Source organism: Galeopterus variegatus, unplaced genomic scaffold, assembly GCF_000696425.1.
Source record: "Galeopterus variegatus unplaced genomic scaffold, G_variegatus-3.0.2 Scaffold1660, whole genome shotgun sequence".
Taxonomy (NCBI): Eukaryota; Metazoa; Chordata; class Mammalia; order Dermoptera; family Cynocephalidae; genus Galeopterus; species Galeopterus variegatus.
Window position 1 is genome coordinate 13,089 of NW_007727771.1, and position 23,244 is coordinate 36,332.

Below are 23,244 nucleotides of genomic sequence, written 5' to 3' on the forward strand. Positions count from 1 at the left end.
GTCTCTGTTGGCTTAACATGAGAAATAAGACAGGCTTGGAGCTTTAGGGCAGAGAATCCTGCTGATCTAAGAGTCTGGGCCTCACCAACCTGGGAGATTTCAGTGGCCTCATCCTGTAAAGTCCTTCCCTGAGTAGTGTGACAATTCCAGGGTGTGGTTCTCTTTCCTCCCATCTTATCCTTTCGTTCCAGTGGCTTCAGATGTGATGCAAGGACAATACCCCTGCGGGCAAAAGACAAAGATTGGGGGATGGACTTAATGCTGTGTCTGTGGATGGGAGGCAGCTGGACTTTGCGTGATATAGGTTGAACCTGTTCACAGGCCAATTTGACAATAATAACAATATTAACGACAGCTGACAGCTTTTGAGCACTTCACACGTGCCAGACACCGTGCTCAGAGTCTTACGTGCAGTAGCTCATTTAATTATAACAACAGTTACTCTCTTTTACAGATGGGGAATTGAGGCTCAGAGAGGTTAAGGAGCTTGCAAAAAATCACACAAGTAATAGCGAGTGATGTCAGGACTGAAGCCCAGAATGGTTTAATTCCAGCGCACTTGCTGTTAACCACTATAGTCTGCCACAACAGAAGGGCCTGAGAAAAATGGTGGTGAGCCAACCTGAACTCCTCATAGGAAGCCACCCTCTGTTCCACTGCCCGTAGCTTGGCAGCATTCTCACGTTTGTATTTCTCATCAGCAGTGATTGCAGCCTGCAGCTCTTTCTCCAAAGCCATAAAGTCGATGACATCATTCCTTTCCATAGCCGTGCCTGGGAAGGCAGAAGGAATGCACATCAATGGAGGGACAGTATCAGGGGAAAGAGGATGCCTCTGGGTTCTTTGCCAGAACACAAAATGATCAAAGTGACTCTGGATATCATGTCACTTATCTTGGTGGGGCAGGGGGGAAGGGTTGTTACAAAAATCTAGTTTTCTACTTTATAGAGATGAACTGACTGACATCATGAGGACTTACACAAGACGTCACTGAAAATAAGATAGGAGTCCTGACTTTTGGTTCGGAGTCCTGTCTAAATTTTGTTCTCTGCCTCTAAATATATATATGTGTATACACACACACACAGACACACACACACATTTGACTGGTAAGGGGATCTTAACCCTTGACCTGGTGTCAGCACCACGCTCTCCCAAGTGAACTAACCGGCCATCCCTATATAGGGACCTGAACCCGTGGCCTTGGTGTTCAGGTCTGTTCAGAACAGACCAGGGAGGAAGCCAAAGTGGACATACACTAATCCCTCCACTCTTTAATTCCTTCCCATTCCCCGCTCCCCCCAATCCAACCAGGGCCCACTTGGCAATCCTCAAAGGCAAGAAGATAAAGCACCTCAAACACCATTCAACACTGAAATATTAGTTCATTTCTTCCTTCTCTGACCTGAGTGTGTGCACCCTGGCTACTTCCATCCTAACCCTGGTCCCCAATCTCCCACCTGCCTCAGGCTTCCCTACTTCCCAGACCAGGCCCCAGACCTGCCCACAAAAATTTGGCTTCCTCCCTGGTCTGTTCAGCACCACACTTTTCCAAGTGAGCCACGGGCAGGCCCTTGCCTCTAATTTTAGTGCTTCAGTTAAGGAGGCATTTGGATCTCAGAATTCAGTCCCTTCATTCTCCCACATGGGATCGCTCTGTAGCAAGTTGTTGCGATACAGGATTTCACACAAAAGCAGAACTCTTGCTAGCTACTATTGAGTGCAAGGATAAAATTTCATCTTTCATTAAATGTCTTAAATGCGGAAGGCTAGTATTTTTCACCGAAACCAGATGCAGCACCTGAGCAAGGAATCAAGTAGAAATGGCAGAGGAAGGAGCTCAATGATCTCCATCCGCAAATCCCTCAGTCCAGACCAGGGCTGGAGCACTGACGCTTAGGAACCTGGTCAATGTCTTTAGTTCTATCGCTGTACTTTTGCAGCCTCTGCATATCTGAGGCTGATAGACCCCTTCTACAGGGAGATCATCTATATGAGATCTAGTCTAGGTTCTGGCATTTACTTGTTGTAAGACCACTCTGAACCTCAGACACCTGATGAGTTGAGCTAGATTTTGTGGCAGAGTCATCATGAACAGCCCTAGGACGGAAAAGTAGGAAGTCTGCAACCAATCCCATAGCCACCCCCACCCCAACTTGTGGAAAGTGAATGCCAAGAAGGGAGTTGGGCTGGCCGAGAACTGAAGTCAGGTGTCCTAGCTCCTGTCCAGTTCTGAGCCCTCCCCCAGTCATTAAATAAATAGAACTAACCCTTCCGTCTCCCTTACTCAGCCACCCGGACCTTCACCTCAGCAGCCCAGGCCTCGGTCCCCTTTGAGGATTCCCTGATATACCAGAACTGGAAGCAGCTCAGCACAGACCACGCCCAGCTGCTGTGGTTGCCCAGCAACTGCTCCAACAGCCTGCCCACGTGATCGGCTCGAAGGCCCCCTCCCGTTGAGGGTGGTCCCAAGGCGCCTGATCAAATGTATGCGTCCTCAGTTCTCACTCTCTTTAGAACAGCACACGCCTTGATTTGGGGACGCACAACTCCACCTGTCAGTTCCTGTCTCCACAGGCCGGCTTCTGTTGGTGCCGGTCCTCAGGCAGAGGGCTGTCCTCCGGGGCAGAAACGCGACGGCGGCGTCTGCGGGGTCCTTCCTGGAGGCGGGCGCAGTCGTGGCCGCGGCGTGGGGCGGAAGAGCGGGCTCCGGCGGCCGACTTGGAGCACTCGGCTGAGCTGGCGGGAGGTGAGCGGCGCGGGTCAGCGGCAGGGGAGGCTTGTTCCGGGTGGGATGAGGAACTAAAGAACGTCAGATCTGGAAGAGGTGCTATGTGCTATCTGCCCTTTTCGCTTTACAGATGGGTAAATTGCGGCTTAGAGCAGGAAAGAAAATGAAAGACGCTCCCCGCCCCCAACACACACACACACCCCGATTCCGGGGTTCCCTCGATATCTTCTATATGTAAAATGCCGTCCCTGGGACAGGGGTCGTGTTCTAACTCTCCAGTCCCCTTTCTCACTCCCTCTTCCATCTTCACCCCTTCTGTGCCAAGCTCCCTCCGTGTTTTCTTCGGTACTCCTTTGAGAGCCTGTGTTGCAGAGGGAAACTGCAAGTGAGGCTTAGTACCAGGAGTCACTCGTTTTGTGCAGCTGTGGGCAGGTCAAGCTGTCTTCTGTGTGTCTTGTTGGAGTCCTTCGTTCATTCAACGAATAGTTATTGGGGGCCTATTTTGTAACAGGCATTGTTCTAAGTGAATTAAACAAAGCCCTTGCTTAAATTGTAGTTGGGGAAATTAACAGTAAACCAATGAATAGATAAATGCCACCTAGTCGTAAATGTTAGTAATAATAGTAAAACAGTAAAATGGGGGTTGGAGAGTGTGTATGGAGGACTTTTTAGAGTGATAGAGGTGACATTTTAGTAGAGACTTGAGTGAAAAAAAGGAACAAGGTATAAATAAGTATCCAAGGGAAGAGCATTTCGGAACAAGAGAGTGGCAAACGCAGTGGCCCTGTGTCAGAAATGAGCGTGGCTTCTTCATGAACAGCCTTCTATGAACATTTTTGCAGTCAGGTGATGAAGGTCTCGGTAGAATGAAATGAATACAGATATGATAGCTCTTTGGGAATAAAAAAAACCTCTATGCATATGAAAGTTTCCATAATAATTTACATTTAATTACCGGTCCTTGGAGCTCTCCAATTCTCTAGTTGTCTACAGTCAGTCCTCAGCAGGTGGCTTTGAGGGAGGTGGAGGCATTAGCTTAATGCAAGAAATATCAGTATCTCAAAATTAAATATTCCATTCAGTTAACATTTATCCAGTTCCTACTTGAGCAAAATGCTGTCCTGGGCATTGGCAGGTAAACACAAGGAACACGGAGTTCTATTTAAGAATGGCTAAAAATGGGGAGGGGAGGGGAAAAAATGGCTAAAAATAATGTTAGCTAATATTTATTTATTTATTTAATTTTTTTTTAAAAGATGACCGGTAAGGGGATCTCAACCCTTGATTTGGTGTTGTCAGCACCACGCTCAGCCAGTGAGCGAACCGGCCATCCCTATATGGGATCCGAACCCATCCCTATATAGGGATCCGAACCCGTGGCCTTGGTGTTATCAGCACTGCACTCTACCGAGTGAGCCACGGGCCAGCCTGTTAGCTAATATTTATTGAGTCTGAGTCTGTACTAAACTCTACACAGGGTTTTTTTGTTTTGTTTTGTTTTGTTTTTTCTTTCTTTTTTTTTTTTTTTAAATAACTGGTAAGGGGATCTCAACCCTTGATTTGGTGTTGTCAGCACCACGCTCTCCCAAGTGAGCTAACAGGTCATCCCTATATAGGGATCCGAACCCGTGGCCTTGGTGTTATCAGCACCACACTCTCCCAAGTGAGCCACGGGCCAGCCCTACACAGGGTATTTTTTGAATCATCCCCACCCTTTTATGCATTGAGGATTATTCACCCCATTTTCCAGTTGAGGAAACAGGTTTGGAAAGGTGAAGTAATGAATCTGAAGTAATGTAGTTGTTAGTGACCACGTTAGCTTCCAAATCAAGGTCTCCAACTCCAGAGTCTTGCCACTTAGCCCCTGCTGTAGTCCATTGTTTATTGCTTGTAAATTATGGTTGTTGGTGAGGGTAATTAGGACAGTTCACTATCGTTCAAGACAAAATTAAATACTGATAAAGATGCAAAAGCCTGTAGCAGCATAGGAATATGAGAAGTTGAGGATCTAGGAAAGCGTGAAGGAGGTGGCATTTGAACTGTTCCTTTGAAAAGAATTTCAATAATTGAAGTAGAGAAAACCCATAAAGTCCTAATTAATTACGGAGAGAAAATGAGTAACTTTACAAGGAAAAGCCTGGTCTACATCACCTTAATCAAGTCATCAAAGTTACATCACCACTGATAGGACAAATTGAAATCATGTATCACCTGATAGGAGATGCACTGAGAAGAACACATCACTTCTGTGATATTCCTGCCAAAAATACATAACCTGAATATAATCATCAGGAAATTAAGGGACATTCTACAAAATCACTGGCTTGTAATCAAGTGTCAAGTCATGAAAGTCAAGGGAAGACTAAGGAACTGTTCTAGATTGAAAGAGACTAAAGACACGACAACTAAATGCAAACAGGTGATTCTGGATTGAATCCTGACTGCAGGATATTATTGGAACAATTTGTGAAACTTGAATGGGGTCTGGGTTAAGTGGTAATAATGTCTCAATAATAATTTTCTTTTCTTTTTTTTTTTTTTGTCTTTTTTCCGTGTCTGGCAACGGATCGCAACCCTCAGTGTTGCCCCCGTACCGGACCGGGGACCGGCGACGGGATCGCAAGCCTCGGCGTTGCTCCCGCGCCTCGCTCAGCCAGTGAGCGGGAGCCGGTCTGTACGTGGGATCCGAACCCTCGGACGGGAGCGCTGCCGCGCTTCCCAAGCGGGCGCACTATCCAGTGCGCCACCAGGCCGGCCCGTCAATAATAATTTTCTGATTTTGGTGATTGTATTGTGGTTATGTAGGAGAATGTCCTTGTTTATAGGAATCATACTGAAGCAGGGGTTGGCACACTTTTTTATTAAGGGCCGGATAGTAAATATTTTAGGCTTTGTGTCACCTCTGCTGTTATAGTGTGAAAGCAACTACAGGTAATATAAATGAATATTCATGGCTGTGTTCCAATAAAACCTTTTTAATAGACAATGATATTTGTTTCTGTTTTTTTGGCGGCTGGCTGGTGTGGGGAGATATTTGAATATTATGAGTCTTCATGTATCATGAGATATTTTTCTTTTTTTTTTTTTTTTTTCCTTTTTGTCTTTTTTCGTGACCGGCAACGGATCACAACCCTCAGTGTCGCGCCTGTACCTGACCGGGACCGGCAACGGGATCGCAACCCTCGGTGTCACGCCCGCACCTTGCTCAGCCAGTGAGCGGCCGGTCTGTATGTGGGATCCGAACCCTCAGCGGGAGCACCGCTGCGCTCCCAAGCGGCGCACTGTAGCAGTGCGCCACCGAGCCGGCCCCATGAGATATTTTTCTTTTGACTTTTTCCCCAACTATTTAAAAATGTGAAAAGCAGTCTTAGCTTGAGGGTCATGCAAAAACAGGTGGAGGTGCCAGATTTGACCATTGGCCAGAGTTTGCTAACTCCTGCACTAAGATATTCCCGGGTGATAAGGCATTGTGTCAGCAGCTTAGTCTCAAATCATTTAGGAAAAAGAAAATTATTTGTACTGTTCTTGCCACTGTTTGATAATGTTATTTTAAAATTAAATTTATTTTAATATTAAAAAATGAAGTGGAGGGCCAAGGTTATGGGTTCGGGTCCCCACACTAGCCATCCCAAAAAAAAGAAGTGGAGGGATGAGGATATAAGTAGAGATGTGGAGAAAGGCAGAGAATTGGGGAAACTGGGCTTTGGGGGAAGCAGTCAGTAGGTTGATGTAACTGGAGAGGAGTTGTATGAAGGGCTGTAGTCAATCGTTAAGACTAGAAAGGTGGGGCCATGTCATGGAGGCCTGGATTACCTTGCCAGAATCTAACTCTTCTCACCTTGAATTTCAGCATCATGGATACTGACTTGTATGATGAATTTGGGAATTATATTGGACCAGAGCTTGATTCTGATGAAGATGATGATGAATTGGGTAGAGAGACCAAAGATCTTGATGAGGTAAAACAAATACATTGCTTTCTTTCATCTCTGGTTTTTAAAAAAGCAATCAAGTACTGAATCCTCTGTGTTCTCATAATACCCTGCGGGCATCTCTAACATTGCCCTTTTTATAACATGACTTATTGGAGTCTTACACTGCACCCAAGAAAGTTTAGTTACTAAAGTTCCAGAAGGGAATATGAGATAGTTTCATTGATGAGGTGGTTTTGTCATCTGTGCTCTAGTTCATTGATAGTAGCTCTTCTTCCACTTGCCCGAAGTATTTTTTGACAATCATGAATAATTCCAATTTAGAAAAGGTTGTAAGATTTCCAAGTGCAACTGCACTGGGAGCTCCCTCACAAGCTCAGGTTTTTAAAGGTGCATAAAACAGTAGAAAGGAGGCCAGCCAGTGGCTCACTTGGGAGAGTGTGGTGCTGATAACACCAAGGCCATGGGTTCAGATCCCTATATAGGGATGGCCGGTTAGCTCACTTGGGAGAGCGTGGTACTGACAACACCAAGTCAAGGGTTAATATCCCCTTACCAGTCATCTTTAAAAAAAAAAAAAAAAAAAAAAAAAAACCCAGAAAGGGAAGGTGCAGATTCCTGGACTCCCCTTCGAAGGGCTACAGAAGATGAAGTACAGAATGGTCTGAGGCTTGTCAAAGGCACTAAAGGTGGCCTTTATTGTTTTAAGCCATGTTCAGAGCAAGATGAACAGAAGTGCTGAGCAGTGGATTAGTAATGCTTAGTGATGGAAGTGTGATGTTAATGGGACAGCAAGAGAGCACAAAAGTCCTGGCTGCCATATATCTTCTCCATCAAGGAAAATGTTCTTCAAACTAGAAAAAATAGAATAAACCCTGGGAGAAGAAAATTGAAGCCATAAAGGTTAGGCGAAAGGGTGTCTTGCAGCTTTAGATGTGTTCATGTTTCTAGGCCCAGGTGAATTATATCCTGGCTGGGGTGTGGGGAGATACTTGCAGAGGTAAACTGAGAGCCACCATGGTCATCTTTAAGAAACTGTGGGGAGTGGCCATGGTGCCAAAAAGTGAATCAGGCAACTTATCCCAATTTTCAAAGATGGAGATAAGGTAATGCATTTCAGAGACTACAGATTAGTAAGTTTAATATAAGCAGATGGTAAAATTCTGGATGGAATTTTAGACAGAATGAAGTCTGGCTTGAGGAAGTAACCGCTTGAGCTAAAGCCGACCCTCTGGATGGAATTTTAAAACAGATGTCTGTTGAACACTTAGGAAGCTAAAATGAGTTTTACAAAAATAATTTTTTTTTTCCTTTTTGTCTTTTTTCGTGTCCGGCAACGGATTGCAACCCTCAGTGTTGTGCCCGTACCGGACCGGGATCGGCAACGGGATCGCAACCCTCCGTGTCGCACCTGCACCTTGCTCAGCCAGTGAGCGGGAACCGGTCTGTATGTGGGATCCGAACCCTCGGCGGGAGCGCCACCGTGCTCACAAGCGGCGCACTGTAGCAGTGCGCCACCGGCCCCAAAAATAATTTTAATAGGATTACTAGTTTGAGATATAGGTCAAGGGTATGCTGTGGCTATGATATATCTTGATTTGGGCAAGGCATCTGAAGTCTTTTGTTGATGTTTTATAAACCAGTTTTTTTTCCTTTTTAAAAAGGTTATTTTCGGGCCGAGCCCGTGGCGCACTCGGGAGAGTGCGGCGCTGGGAGCTAAGTGACGCTCCCGCCGCAGGTTCGGATCCTATATAGGAATGGCTGGTGCGCTCACTGGCTGAGCACGGTTTGGGTGACACCACACCAAGGGTTGCGATCCCCTTACCGGTCACGAAAAAGACAAAAATAAATAAATAAATAAATAAAAACGTTATTTTCAAGAGGGCTGACCGGTTGGCTCAGTTGGTTAGAGTGTGTTGATAACACCAAGGTCCAGGGTTTGATCCCTGTTATCAGCCAGCTACCCAGAAAAACCCATTGTTTTTTCAAGAGATTTTTTCATTATGTAAGTAATTCATGAATACGTTCTCATTCAAACGATATAGATGGAAAAGGCTTCTTTCCTTCCTTCTCATTCCATTTCACTCCCCTTTCCAACTCTGTAACTCATGATGCCCTTGTGAAAAAGACATGGGCTGGGTGATAATACCATTAGGAGAGGTCACAGCTGATTGAACAGTGGGACCAAAAGAGTGTTGATTAATGGGTCACCACCAGAGCTCTTGTGACATGCCCTAGACATTTGTGCTTGGTCCTGTCCTTTTCAACCTTTTTATCAATGACTTAGGTGAAGATAGAAAATGGAGGTTTATAAAATTCACACATGACATAAAGCTAACATATTGGATAACAGAATCTAAATTCAAAGTGATCCCAACAAACCTGAGTTCCAGACTAAATAAAGCCCAATAATTCATTCTTTAAGTATTTATAGAGCACTTCTGTGTGCAGGCAATTGTGATGCAGAGAGAGCCAAGGCATAGCTTCTGCCCTCCAGGAACCTACTGCTTTTCAGGGGAGATGAAGTACAAAAATATTTACAACGTGAAGCAGTGAAGGACAAGTGCCATTTAAGTGATATTAACTTAGTGCCATAATAATAGTATGTAAGGAGGAATCATTCCTGGCTGGAATGACAAAGGAAGGTATTTGAGGAAGTGACATTTGAAGTGGACCTGAAGAATGCATAGGCATATGTAGAGTCGTAGAGTCGGAAAGTAGAATGATGTGGGTTGGGGAGGTAGGATCGGGAGGTGATAGCTAAAGGGTACAGAATTTCTTTATGGGGTGATGAAAATGATCTAAAAATTGATTGTGGTGATGATTGTACAATTCTGTGCATATCCAAAAAAACCCACATTGAGTTGTGTACTTAAAATGGGCAAATTGTGTGGAATTTGAATTATCTCAGTAAAGCTGTTAACAAAAAAATGAAAGGAAAAAATGAAGTAATGGGGAGGCAGTGTGTGAATGTTTTGCCTCAGTACAGAGGGTTGAGTTGATCATATTTTTAGTTTGTGCTCCTCAGTATCATTGCCATGCAAGGCTCTGCTCTGGTTTAACTTATTAATTCCCTTTTATCTCATTCCCGTACCTGCCCCCGTAGTAATCATTCTAATGTATATGTTCCTTTTTGTTTGTATGAGTTGCAAGATGTGTATAGTTGCATTGTGTGCATGTATTTAATTTAATTTAATTAATTTATTTAATTTTTGGAGGCTGGCTGGTACGGGGATCCGAACCCTCAACCTTGATGTTGTAACACTGCACTCTAACCATCTGAGCTAACTGGCCAGCCCTGTGTGTGTGTGTTTTAAATTTAAGTAAATGGCGTCATGTTATCTACATCATTCTCCTCATTTTTTCCACCTAGTATTGTAATGCATGGTGCATTTTAAGATCCATCTCTGTTGTTATGTGTCCGTCTAGTCTGTGGCATCTGACTGCTGCTTACTTCTCCCTGGTGTGCATCACTCTCTTAGTGATGGATACCCAAGTTACCCACTCCCAGCCTTCCCCCACCACAAGTAATACTGCAGTGAACATTCTCAGATGTATCCTTTTATGCACCATGTGAAAATTTTGGGGAGTTATACTCCCAAGAACAGAATGTGTGTATGTGTGCGTATTTATGTATTTGTTTAATGTGTTTATACTTAGTTAATATGTTTATACTAAGTACTGTTGTATTACTCTTCAGAATGGCTGTACTAGTCTATACTTCCAGTAAAATGAGGGTTCTATAGCCTCCTAGTCTACATGACATGCATAGATTTATTTTTAAATTTTTTATTGAAGTATGTAACAGTGAAGAGATGTATAGGATTTTGATGATGGAGAAGGAGAGAAGGAATGTCATGAGCAGGGAGTCAGAGGTTGTGGGTTAAGGGGGAACAAGTCTCCAGATTACCAAAGCACAGTCCCTGGAGGACACCTGTGGGTGTGAAGCAGAAGAGGTGGGGCCACATGGTAGAAGGGCTTGAATGGAGAATGGAGAATAAGGAGTGAGATGATCAAAGCAAAATGTTTGGACCTTGCCTTTAGAGAAGGGAGGGTCGGGAGGCCTGGAGACCAGCTGGAAGTTCATCATGGTGGTCCCATCAAGGATGCAAAGATGTGGAGTTGGGCCACTGTTTGAATGTGGAGGGAGCTGGGATGTCTACAGGAACACTGGTTATTGACAGACAAAAGGAAACGGTAAAAGGATGCTTGTTTAGTTTTATTTTAGACTTGTTGAGTTTGAGCTGCTGTTAGGATACCCAGGTAGAGATAATTATAGGCAGTCAGAAATTATTACATAAAATCCTGCAGTTAGATTCATAATGTATTCACTATGGGGCAGGAGAAAACTGGCTTTATAGCTGTTTTGGAGCCACCACCAGTAGGATATGTGTGGCTGCCAAGGCCAGTTTCATAGAAGTAGAGTGTAAGGCTGGTGGGAGGTAGTCATTTGGCTCACCACGGGCGGGTTTTGTGTTCTAAGTAAGAGGTTAACATGCTGGAACTTGCGTGAAGGAAAACAAGTCCCCTCTACTATATCTACCCACCTCTCTGCGTCATGCCCATATGCAGTGCCCTCCTGTTCTTATGGATGATTCGTTCTTGTTTCTGCCTACTAGAAACTAGATCCTGTCCCTTGTCACCTTGCAAGACCTTTGCCCAGGAATTCCTCTCCCTCTCTACTGGGTCATCCCCATCACCATACAGACACGTTATTATTTCATCTTTTTTTTTTCCTGGTGGCTGGCTGGTACGGGGATCTGAACCCTTGACCTTGGTGTTACAACACCACACTCTAATCAGCTGAGCTAACCCACCAGCCCTCCTTCTCTTTATAATATTCTCTTCTTTTGGCTTCCAGAGAACCCCTTAGTTTTCCTCCTCATTGGCCATTCCTTCTCTGTCTTTGCTGCTGGCTCCTCCTCATCTCCCTGACCTCCAAACGTCAACAGGTCCCAGGGCTCCTCCATTCCTTAAACCTCTTTTTTATCTACACTCACTCCCCTGGTGAGCTCATCCAGTCTGTGAAATAATTGGACTGTCAGATTTATATCTCCAACCTGGACCTTTCTCTTGAACCTCAAGTTTGTATGTCCAACTTCCTATTTGGCACCTCTACTTGATGTCTAAAAGGGAATCTTAAACTTATCATATCTAAAACCTAACTACTGAGCTCCCCTACCCACCCTTCCACCCAATCTGCTCTTAAAGTCTTCCTCATCTCAGTAAAGATGATGCCTTTCTCCAGTTGCACAGGTCAAAAGCCTTGCCTCTTCTCTTATCTCTTACACTTTTCTTTCCTTTCTCTTTTCTTTCATTTCCGTTGTTGGTATGGGAATTCACACCTACGTTCAATTAATCAGAAAACATTTTTGACTTTACCCTCAGAATATATCCAGAGTTCAATCTCTCCTCACAACCTTCACAGCTATGACTCTGGTCCAAGCCACCACCCGTGTCATCTCTTTCCTGAATTACTATAGCAGCTTCCTAACTAATCTTCCTTCTAGTATATTCTCAGCATAGGAACCAGAATTGTTCTATTAAAACAAGTCTGTCTGGCCAGTTAGTTCAGATGGTTAGAGCATGGTGCTGATAACACCAAGGTCAAGGGTTCAATCCCTGTACCGGCCACTGCCAAAAAAAAAAGTCTGATCATTATCACTCCTCTGCTCAAAACCCCTGGTGCAGGGTTTCTTAATCTTAGCACCATTGACATTTGGGGCCAGAAAATTCTTTTTGCCAGGTGTTCTGTGCATTGTGGGATGTTGAATAGCATCCCTGGCCTCTACTCTCTAGATCTCACACAAACATAACGTAGTTGTGACAACCAAAAACGTTTTCAGACATTGTTAAATGTTCCCTGGGGGGCAGAAATCACCTCTGGTTGAGAAGTGCTGTCCTGAAGTAAAAGTAAGGTCAAATTACTTAGAATGATCCAGAAGATCCTATATGGTCACCTCCTGTGTGATCTCAGCTTACTATTCTCCCCCCATTAATCACTTTGCTGTCACCGTATTGGCTTCCTTGCTAATCCTCAAAGTTGCCACAAGTGCATGGCTCAGGGCCTTTGCATTTGTTGTTTCAGCCAACTAGAATACCCTTGCCCCAGGTATTTGTAGAGCTTACTCTCTCTCTTCCTGCAGATTTTTGCTCTAATGGCATACCCTTTTTTTTTTTTTTTTTTTTAATTGCTCTATTACCAACACCTAGATCAGTGCCACATGGTAAGTGCTCAGTAAGTATTTATAGAGTGACTGAGTAAAACTGGGTGTTTTTGAACATAAAGTGTAACGTAGTAGCCACCTTAGATTATTCGAAGTACGAGGTAATGGCTTTGTTCAGTGTTATTTATGACCAGGGGTTAATTTGTAAGAAGATGGATTTGAAGTCATTTAATTGTAAAGTGTACAATTCAGTGTATTCAGAGTCATATAACTGTCATCACAATCAATTTTGGAACATTTACAACGTCCCAGAAAGAAACCCCACACCTATTAACCATTGCCCGCCCCCAACCCCCATCCCTTTCTAGCCCTAGGCAGTTTACTCTCTGTCTCTATAGATTTGCCTGTTCTGGATATGTCATGTAAATGGAGTCATAAAATATACTGCCTTTTGTGTCTGGCTTCTTTCGTTTAGCATCATGTTTTCAAGGCTCATCTGTGTTGTAGCATGTATACACAGATAGCATGTATATATATTTCATTTCTTTTTATTGCCAAATAATATTCTATTATATGGATGCACCATATTTCATTTATCCAGTTATCAGTTGATCGACATTTGGGTTGTTTCCACTTTTTGGCTATTATGAATGATGCTGCTGTGAATATTTATTTATTTATAAGTTTTTGTGTGTCCATAAGTTAGCATTTGTCTCAAGTATATACTTAGGATTGGAATTGCTGTGTCATATGTAACTCTGTGTTTAACATTTTGAGGAACTACCAAACTGTTTTCCAAAGTAGTTACATCATTTTCTCACCAGCAGTGTATAAGGGTAACAATTTTTCCACCTCCTCACCAACACCTGTTGTTATCTGTCACAGTAATTTTTCAAAAACAATTCTATGAATCTAAGTGAAAATTTTAAAGGTGCAGTTTGTTTCTGCCTCTGGCTCCTGGTTTCTGCCCTTGGAGAAAGTTGTTTTTTCTCTTTAAAAGGCTGTGTTGTCACACACACACACACAAAAAAAAAAAACGGGGGAGAAGACACAACAATTACAATTCCTTGAAGTTGACACAACAAGCGAACAGAAAGGACATTGTTGGGTGGGAGGGGGGAGAGGGAGGAGGGAGGGAGGTTTCGGTAATGGGCCAAAATAATCAACCACCAAAATAAAATAATAACCATTTTATTTTGTTGTATATCGACAAAATAAAATTTAAATAAATAAATAAAATGATTTGTATCAGTAAAGAAAAAGAGAACAGAGATGTGAGAAGAAGTGAGGAAAGGAGAGGAGACTCAGAAATGCAGGGAAGACAGTGAGAGAGACAGAAGCCAATGCAGATTGCTTTGTGGTGGACAAGTCCTTTGAGGAAAGAAGAGCTGCTTGGCGCTGTTCTTTGGGGAGGGCTTGTGAAAGCTCCTCTATATGCCATGTCAGAGAGCATATGTCACTAATTCTAAGATGCTAAAAAAAAAAAAAAAAAGGCTGTGTTGTGATGAGCCATTTGTTTTCTCCAATCTCAGTCCACTTACGACCAGTGGCCCACATTCAGGAAGGGGCAATTTTGAATCAGGAGAGCCGTCCATAGCCTTGGCTTTGTGAAGGATCTCACAGGAGTGCAACCTGCCCCACTGGCACAGAACTCCGAATAAGAAGCTGTCCAGCATGTGAAGTCAGTGCGCTTCCTCATGTAATGAGCAATGTCACTACTCATGTGATGTAGTCGGTCATAGAGCAGAAGCAGTGCATGCCTCTTCCATCCTCCTTCCCTTTCTTCCTTCTAGATGGACGATGATGATGATGACGACGACATAGGCGATCATGACGATGATCACCCTGGGATGGAGGTGGTGCTGCATGAGGACAAGAAGTATTACCCAACAGCCGAGGAGGTGTACGGTCCTGAGGTGGAGACCATAGTTCAGGAGGAAGATACCCAGCCTCTCACAGGTAAGTCAGGAGGCGCTGGGCTGTGAGAGGTGAAACTGCGACTAGAAAACTTCATTTCATAGCCATCAGCACATCTTAAAAGTTTAGTGCGTGAATTATCAGTTTTTTGTTACTGCTTTCAGGTACTGTTTCTGGATTAAGATTTAGTTAACCCTGTTTTAGTATTCAGTAAAACTCTTAGCTTGTTACTAAGCAAATAAATTATTTCTTCATTTATCTATTATCAGTTTAGATGCTGTTATTAAGTTCTTCCTGTGATCTGACGTTTTCTGATCTTTCTGTTTCTTTTTTTTTTTTTGTCCTTTTTGAGACCGGCCGCACCGCACTCACTGAGTGCTGTGAGCGCACTGGCCATCCCCATACAGCATCCGAACCCGCGGCGGGAGCACCGCCACACTCCCAGCGCTGCACTCTCCCAAGTGCGCCACGGGCTCAGCCCGATCTTTCTGTTTCTGATATTCCTGTGATCTGATTATTTTTCCATCCAAATAATCTCAATCCCTTTAATTCCAGTCCTCGCAGTGTGTATTATCTACTTCTTTATAGTTTTCATTGATTTTCTGGAAAGTAATCGCATTTTATAAATAAAAGGAGAGATTTTGAACTGTCATTGACTTCAATCTGTACCCATTCTCTCTCCCTTTCTCCCACCCTCCTATAAAATGAAGTCTAAACTCCTCAGTACACAATTCAAGATCCTTCACTGACTCATGCCAAACAGCATTCCCAGAATTTTCTCAACTTATGAATGATCCTTGAGAATAAAATAAATGGATGTCATATATCATAAATTCTGAAAGCCCAGTCTAATGGAATAGGATTCTATATTTTTTATGTTTTATGCCTACCTGCACATCACTAATACATTTTATATATTTTTTTTTCTAGAACCCATTATTAAGCCAGTGAAAACCAAGAAATTCACTCTGATGGAACAGACATTACCTGTCACAGTATATGAAATGGAGTAAGTTATAAGGTCTCTCAACTTCTCTGCAGGAATAGTGTGGATTCACCTTTTTGTGGAGGCAGGAGGTGGTATGTGGTTGAAATAGCCAGTGAATTGTGGCAGCAAAAGTCTCTCCCTACAATTTGCCAAAATTTTCCTTCAGCTTATGGGGCTGCTGGGATATATAGGCTCAATCCTAACTTTACTCTTGGCCTTCATCCAGATCTCAGCTGTTTCTTCTTCCACACCTTTAGTTTGATATTGGAAGCCAGCCTTTGAGACAGAATGGGATATTATAATTATCAGTATTTGGTTCACCAGTGCCCCTTTTGACTCAGTAAGACTGCTGAGTATTTTGGGAACATAACAACTCTTGGTTTTTAGGAGGAGGACACGGGCAGGCAGATATATGTATAGGATCGTTTAGGTTCTTCATACTACAAACTGTGTTTGAAAACATTTTCACTGAGGAAATGCACTTGGTAAGGCCTTCATGTATTGGAGTGCTTGTGACACATTATTAGAGAATGAAGCTTTTTTTAGCTAACTCTCAATAAGCTTTTAGTAGCCCTATTTCAAAAATAACAGACAAAATGCATTACCTGTGTAAGCAAATGTTTGACATGAGTGAAACAGATACATTGAAAACAGCAACTTCAAGGAAACAGGAACCTATACAGGCATAACAAAACTCCAAAAAGCAGGATATTTTCCATAATATTCTTGGAGAGATGAGGTACTATATCCTAAAAACAAGCCCAAGATGGCATTATAAATAATATTCAGAGAAAGGGAAGGAGGTCTTAAAATCATACCAAAGAAGAAATGAAAAACCCAAAGTAATGTTTGGAATGCACATTTGGAAAAATTCCCCAAAATGTGTACAAAGAGGGAAAAAAACACGAAAAAAGATAGAAATGATTAGACAATCAGATGATTTTTCAGGATGTACAATGTCTGAAAAATAAGACGGTCTAGACAATATAAAATCAGACCGGCTCCCGCTCACTGGCTGAGCGAGGCGCGGGAGCAACACCGAGGCTTGCGATCCCGTTGCCGGTCCCCGGTCCGGTGCGGGGGCAACACTGAGGGTTGCGATCCGTTGCTGGACACGGAAAAAAAAAAAGACAAAAAGACAAAAAAAAAAAAAAAAAAATATGTTGACCTCTTAAATGTCCAAAAGAGAGGGGTCCCTTCTGAAATGGCCAGCTCACCTGCCATTATTCAGTTATTTTTGAAATAACTTTTCATCTGTCTTCATAATTTGTTTCATATACTTTTGCATTCTCAATGGTGATTTTTTATTTTTTATTTTTATTATTATTATTTTTTTTTTTTTTTATTTAATTTTTTTTTTCTTGTCTTTTTCGTGACCAGTAAGGGGAACGCAACCCTTGGTGTGGTGTCACCCGCACCTCAGCCAGTGAGCGCACCGGCCATTCCTATAAAGGATCCGAACCCGCAGCAGGAGCGTCACTGCGCTCCCAGCGCTACACTCTCCCGAGTGCGCCACGGGCTCGGCCATCAATGGTGATTTTTTAAATCTCCAGTCTTATTTAATAATAACTAATTAAAATAAAATCTCCAATCTCCAAAGGCTTCTCGCCATAAGTAATGTGGGTGATAAGCGAGAAAGACAGTGTTGGTTTTGGTCAAGATGGAAGACCCCTGGGCTCAGCATCATTAATGAGAATGCCTTGTTAACTGGCTCTGACACGAGTTTCAAGAGAAACTCCCAAAGTGATTTTAAGCTCCATTGGCATCAGTGGGCTGTAATTAGCCTGAAGATTTTTAAAGGGACACTACTCATGTATATGTGTTAGTTTAGGTATTTGACTTTGTTTTTCTTCTTTCTTTTTTAATTTCATTATTTTACTGTTGAAATCCCCGTGGTATTTTATTCACAGATTGTGTTATCTCATGGATGTCTGTTCCATTCCCAAAGCCAGAACTATAGACATTCACATCTGCCCTCTGAACATTCTCCAGTTGGGCTGAAAGTACCAAAAATACCTTTGCACCACTGTGCATTTGAAAGCCTGTGCCAAAGTCCCTTTTCTTTTCCTTTCTCCTTTCAGTTTCTTGGCAGATCTGATGGATAACTCAGAGCTTATCAGAAATGTGACCCTTTGTGGCCATCTCCACCATGGCAAGGTGAGAGAACTTTCAGCTATTGGGACAGGATTCCTCTTTGTTCATGCTCATTTTTTGAGCCCTCAGAGTCAAAGAGGCTGATGTTTGAGGTCTTCGGGCTGGACCTCCTGACTCTGAGGGGATTCTATGCCTGTTATACACCCGTGCAGTGAAATTCTACCTTTTCCTGAGCAGCGGGTGAAGCCTGTTTTTAAGCCACTTGAATGCCTGACCCTTGTATCTACATCTGGACAGAAGAAAAGAAATTGAACCTTACTCTTACTTTTATAAGTTTTCATTTCCTAGGGGATGCCTTTCCAAGAAAGATTTCATCTTTCATTTGAAAATAATCCTGTGGCTTCAGTGTTAATCCTTTGCTGTCCCATAATCCTCCTTGCTCTCCTTTTCCTCTTTTTGTCCCTAAATTCTGTGGTGTGTTGGGAGTTGGGGGAAGGGTGCAGTAGATTTTCCTCTGTGGTTGGTAGATCTTAACCATCTCTTCCCTTTCAGACATGTTTTGTAGATTGTTTAATAGAGCAGACTCACCCGGAAATCAGAAAACGCTATGACCAAGATGTAAGTAGAACTTCTGTTGAGGGTTTAGGATGAACCGTTCAAAATATACAGGGATGTCTCTCTCCTTCCCTTTCCTTCACCCTTCCCACTCTTTTTCTTTTTTGTATCCAAACGTTTGACCTTGGCATTACAATACTGCACTCTAACCAACTGAGCTAACTCGCCAGCCCCTTCCCACTCTCTTTATAAATAATGATGGCTAGAGAGTGCTGCTTTATAATTGTAATCTCTATTAATAGCTTGTAAGAAAATAACTTCAACTTTCTCAGGAGCATAGAGAATATTAACCTGCAATATTTTTGGTTGATCTGGTCTGCACTTGAGATCCCTCCTCTGTTATGATGTATCCTGACTTTTATAGTCTATTCTTTCCTGTCATGGTATTAATAACCTGCTCTATAAATATGATACAATTGGATCTTGTTGTTTTCATGGTAAATTTAAATGCTTATGAATGAGGCCAACTGTGGCTGCAAGTCTCAGTGCAGTAAGTATTCAATCTCTGCCAGGTTGACTTTTTACATTTGGGGGTTCCAAGAAGTCTGGCAAGTGTCTCCTTTTACCACCCTAAGAATTCAGTGCATTTGATATAATTTAGCTCTCCAGCCATTCCTGGTCTTCAGGGGCCCCTCATCCCTATCCACTTCAAAAAAGGGAAAAAAAACTTCATGTATCCAGGAGCAATTTCCAGCTGGGAGGGCACTAGTCTCATTGTCTGGAATTGCTGTGGGGACACCCTGCTGTCTTCAGTCTTTTCTCCTGAGGCAGAAACCCCTGAGTTGGGAGGTGGTGAGGGAAAGTGATTGATGGTTTGGATGTAGGAGAGGAGTCTGAATTCAGGTGGTAATGACAGTTAATTTTTTTTCAGCTGTGCTATACTGACATCCTCTTCACAGAACAAGAGGTAAGTGTGCCTTGGGAAATCAGATTGTTGTCCACACCAGACCCACCAGTAATCATTTCAGAGGGAATGTCGGGGGCCTGTATAATAGCATATTAGTCCATGCCCCACACCCCTTTCTCCCTTCTGTCCCCGCTTCTTTATCTCCCTGCTGCTCCCAGTCATCCCATGATTATAACTCCAAAGAGAATGGGGTAGACAAGCTGTAGGGTTAGAGGGAGACCCTCCTGTGCTTGACTGGATTTAATTTGGCCTAATAGGGCAAATACTAAGAGATGATGTCTGCATCAATGCTGTAAGTTATGCAGAAGCTCAATATGATTTTAAAAATCTATAAGATGACTCTGTCCATATGATGATCTTTCTAGGAGTAGCTTCTCTTTGAGAATGAGTTTGTGTTTTTGTGTTTCTCTTTGTCTTTCTATCTGAATCTTTATCCCTCTCCTCTGACCCCTTCTCTTTCCTCCTCTCCTTTATTTCTGTCTCTTTTCCTAAATGACCACGTGGGAGGCTCAAGTACATAAGTATGGTTAAGTAAAGGAACTTGCAATAGCAGTGGCACGTGATAAGCAATCAACGAATGTGAGCTATTATTATTTTTTTGTATATTTATATATTTGTTTGATGGGAGGTTTTTTTTGGTCCTTTTTGAGACCAGCCGCATTGCGCTCAGCCAGTGAGCGCTGTGAGCGCACCGGTCATCCCTATATAGGATCCGAACCCGCAGCGGGAGTGCTGCCGCGCTTCCCAGCGCCACACCCTTCCCAGTGCGCCACGGGCTCGGCCCTGATGGGGTGACCGGCAACGGATCGCAACCCTCAGTGTCGCGCCCGCACCGGACCGGGACCGGCCACGGGATCACAACCCTCGGTGTTGCTCCTGCACCTCGCTCAGCCAGTGAGCGGGAACCGGTCTGTATGTGGGATCCGAACCCTCGGGCGGGAGCGCCGCCGCACTTCCCAAGCGGCGCACTGTAGCAGTGCGCCACCGGGCCGGCCCTGATGGGAGTTTTTAAAATACTTATTTCCTATTTTAACTTTCTTAATATTTCTTGTTCAAAAAAACCCTAACATGCCCCAGATTGTTTCTTTTTTACTTTTAAGACACACTCAGGTATTAATTTTGTTTCCAATGTATGAGGAGGATAAAATTCCAGGACCTGAATTCTCTGTTAAGGTTTAATACTACTTTGCTTACTTGTTCATTTTTATTCTTTTTTTTTAAACTACCCCCCCTCCCAAAAGGAAAGCTGTCTAATGCCAAAATATTTCATCTTCAGGGTCATGCTGGTTAGAGGACTGTGTAGAAATCATACCCAATACATGTCTCTATCAGTGTAATTTACTAGCAATTGGCAAGTCCCAAAAGCAGAATGAACTCCTCTTACATAGGAAGAAGTCTTGACCACCCTCTCTTTGTGACCTTCAGAGAGGTGTTGGCATCAAAAGCACTCCTGTGACGGTGGTCTTGCCAGATACCAAAGGGAAGTCCTATCTCTTCAATGTCATGGACACTCCAGGTAGGACGTTTCCTGCCCTGTTTGTTTTTTGTGCTCCCACTTTCTAAAGCAGAGCAGAGTAGACATTTTTGTTATTATATTCCCTTCACCTTCATTGAGATAATTTTCATTTTTAACTCTCTCCTTTGCTCATGACTAGTTAATTAGCAGTTAGGCCTTCTGTTCCACTCCTCTCTTTATTCTCTTCTAGAATATTTAAATTTTAGAGAATCTTATTTATTTATTCATTTTGGCCTGTGTCAGGCCCCGTGCTAGTCCCTAGGGAAGTAAAGGCGAGTCAGACCTGGTGCCTGGCCGCAGACACTCTCGGTCCTTTGTTTTTTGTTTGTTTGTGGCTGGTCAGTACAAGGATCTCTCAGACTTGTGAAGGAGACTAGTGGACTACATAGACTACCATGGCGGCAGCGTACCTTGCCCTGTGGCTGACTCTTCCTCTTTATGGAAAGGACCAACTTGGGGCAGAGTTTTTTATTTTTATTTTTATTATTTTTTAAAGATGACCGGTAAGGGGATCATAACCCTTGACTTGGTGTTGTCAGCACCACGCTCTCCCAAGTGAACTAACTGGCCATCCCTATATAGGATCCGAACCCATGGCCTTGGTGTTATCAGCACCACACTCTCCCGAGTGAGCCACCGGCTGGCCCAGAGTTTTTTAAATTATTGAAAAATGTTGGGTTTTGGCAGATTTGTCTTCATTGTAATGCGTCTCAGCCAGGAATTGTCTTCCTGGGGCAGCACACCATGCTCCAGGTCTTCCTTTGCCCCTTTTCCTGCCTCCAGGTTGTCTTATGTCCCACAGAACTCTGCTTGCTACTGATTAGACTAAGCTGATGTGCGTGTGAACTCATTATGCCCTCCTAGGCAAAACACTTCCCTCTTTTTGTGTATGGGGCCTCCTGTAGAAAAGCTAATCCAAGGATGTGACTCTAACGGGGGCTATGGGAATACTTGGGTGTTCACAAGCTTTGTGGCCCCTCAGATCACCCTACAAGTTAACTGTGCCTTATCCTCCACCTAGTGGAGACTTACTTGGTATTTGCTTTTCAGGACATGTGAATTTTTCTGATGAGGTCACAGCTGGCTTGCGCATCTCAGATGGAGTGGTCCTGTTCATCGATGCTGCTGAGGGCGTGAGTCTGACACAGTTCTCTGAGAACCTCTTCCACCCTATGTTTGCACAATGCCCAGAGCACTGAGTGAGCCACGAACCAGAGAACGTGAATGTCTGTGAGATTAAGGCTCAGACTTGCTCTAAAATTAGGGCCGCAAATGGAATTCAGAATTAATTCTCAGCATGGGTCCTCTTGCTCCCTGCCCAGTGAAGCTCAAAGTGACCCATTGTCATTCAGGAAACACAAAAGGACAGATGTAAATAAAAGGGGGAGAGGAGAATATATTCATATAAATGGATTTTAAATATCAGTGAGTGTTTCTTAGAGATTGGAGTTAGAAGGCCAGAGCGTCTTTTTTATTCCTAAATTGAAAGATGTAACTTGGCTAACATCATTCGTGTTGTCATTGGTAAGATATCCAGCAGAGGGAGCCAGAGTTGTCTTTTTTAATTGACATTTCATTTTGGAATAATTTCAAACTTAGCAAAAAGTTGCAAGAAGAGTACAAGGAACTCACCCTCATTTGCCTTGGAATTCTTTCTCTCTACACGTACACACACACACCTGTGTATGTATTTTCCTCTTGAACCATGTGAAAATAAAATATTTCAGAATGTGTTTTCTAAGAACAAGGACATTCACTTACATAACTATAGTACAGTTACTAAAATCATAATACAGTACTGTTGTACAGATCTTTTTCTACAGATCTTATTCAGTTTCACTGATTGTCCCAGTACTGTTCTTTTTAGAATTTTTTTCCCTAATACAGGATAATGTATATCATTTAGTTTTCATGTCTCTTTAGTCTCTTTTTATTAAAACTGTTCTTCAGCCCTTCTTGGTCTTTTATCACATTGCATTTTTGAAGAGTACAGGGCATTTATTTTATAGAATGTCTCTCAATTTTGGTTTGTCTGATGTTTCCTCATGATTAGGTTCAGGTTATTTTTGGCAGAAGTACTACATAAATAAAGCTGTGTTATTAGTCCATTACATCAGGAGGTGCATGATGTCACCTTCTCCCATAATTGGTGATTTTAACTTTGGTCACTTGGTTAAGGTGGGTGGCCATGTTTCTCCAGTGTAAAGTTACTATTTTCCCCTTTGTAATAAATAAATTGTGGGGAAATACTCTGAATCTATGTATACCCTATTCCTTATCAAGCTTTATCTGCTAGTTTTATCATCCCTTGATGTTTCTTGGCTTAATCTTATGATAGTTGCCAATGGTGATTTTTTTTTTTTTTTTTTTTTTTTTT

At 42.9% G+C, this 23,244-nt stretch overlaps 2 protein-coding genes across 2 annotated transcripts in view; one reads left to right on the top strand and one right to left on the bottom strand.

The window, feature by feature from the left end:
- The window catches only part of CCDC103 (coiled-coil domain containing 103), a 3,810-nt gene extending 1,503 nt beyond the window's left edge, over window positions 1-2,307 (bottom strand). The window contains exons 1-3 of the mRNA XM_008578306.1: window positions 2,271-2,307; window positions 623-773; window positions 90-222 (exon numbers count right to left, since the gene is read on the bottom strand). Of these exons, the coding sequence (XP_008576528.1) occupies window positions 90-222; window positions 623-765 (276 nt within the window). The 5' untranslated portion in view covers window positions 766-773; window positions 2,271-2,307. The remainder of the gene's footprint in view (window positions 1-89; window positions 223-622; window positions 774-2,270) is intronic.
- A 187-nt stretch (window positions 2,308-2,494) lies between these two features.
- EFTUD2 (elongation factor Tu GTP binding domain containing 2) overlaps window positions 2,495-23,244 on the top strand; it is a 42,894-nt gene continuing 22,144 nt past the window's right edge. The window contains exons 1-9 of the mRNA XM_008578307.1: window positions 2,495-2,749; window positions 6,582-6,690; window positions 14,624-14,789; window positions 15,678-15,756; window positions 17,817-17,892; window positions 18,382-18,447; window positions 19,316-19,351; window positions 20,777-20,867; window positions 21,918-22,000. Of these exons, the coding sequence (XP_008576529.1) occupies window positions 6,586-6,690; window positions 14,624-14,789; window positions 15,678-15,756; window positions 17,817-17,892; window positions 18,382-18,447; window positions 19,316-19,351; window positions 20,777-20,867; window positions 21,918-22,000 (702 nt within the window). The 5' untranslated portion in view covers window positions 2,495-2,749; window positions 6,582-6,585. The remainder of the gene's footprint in view (window positions 2,750-6,581; window positions 6,691-14,623; window positions 14,790-15,677; window positions 15,757-17,816; window positions 17,893-18,381; window positions 18,448-19,315; window positions 19,352-20,776; window positions 20,868-21,917; window positions 22,001-23,244) is intronic.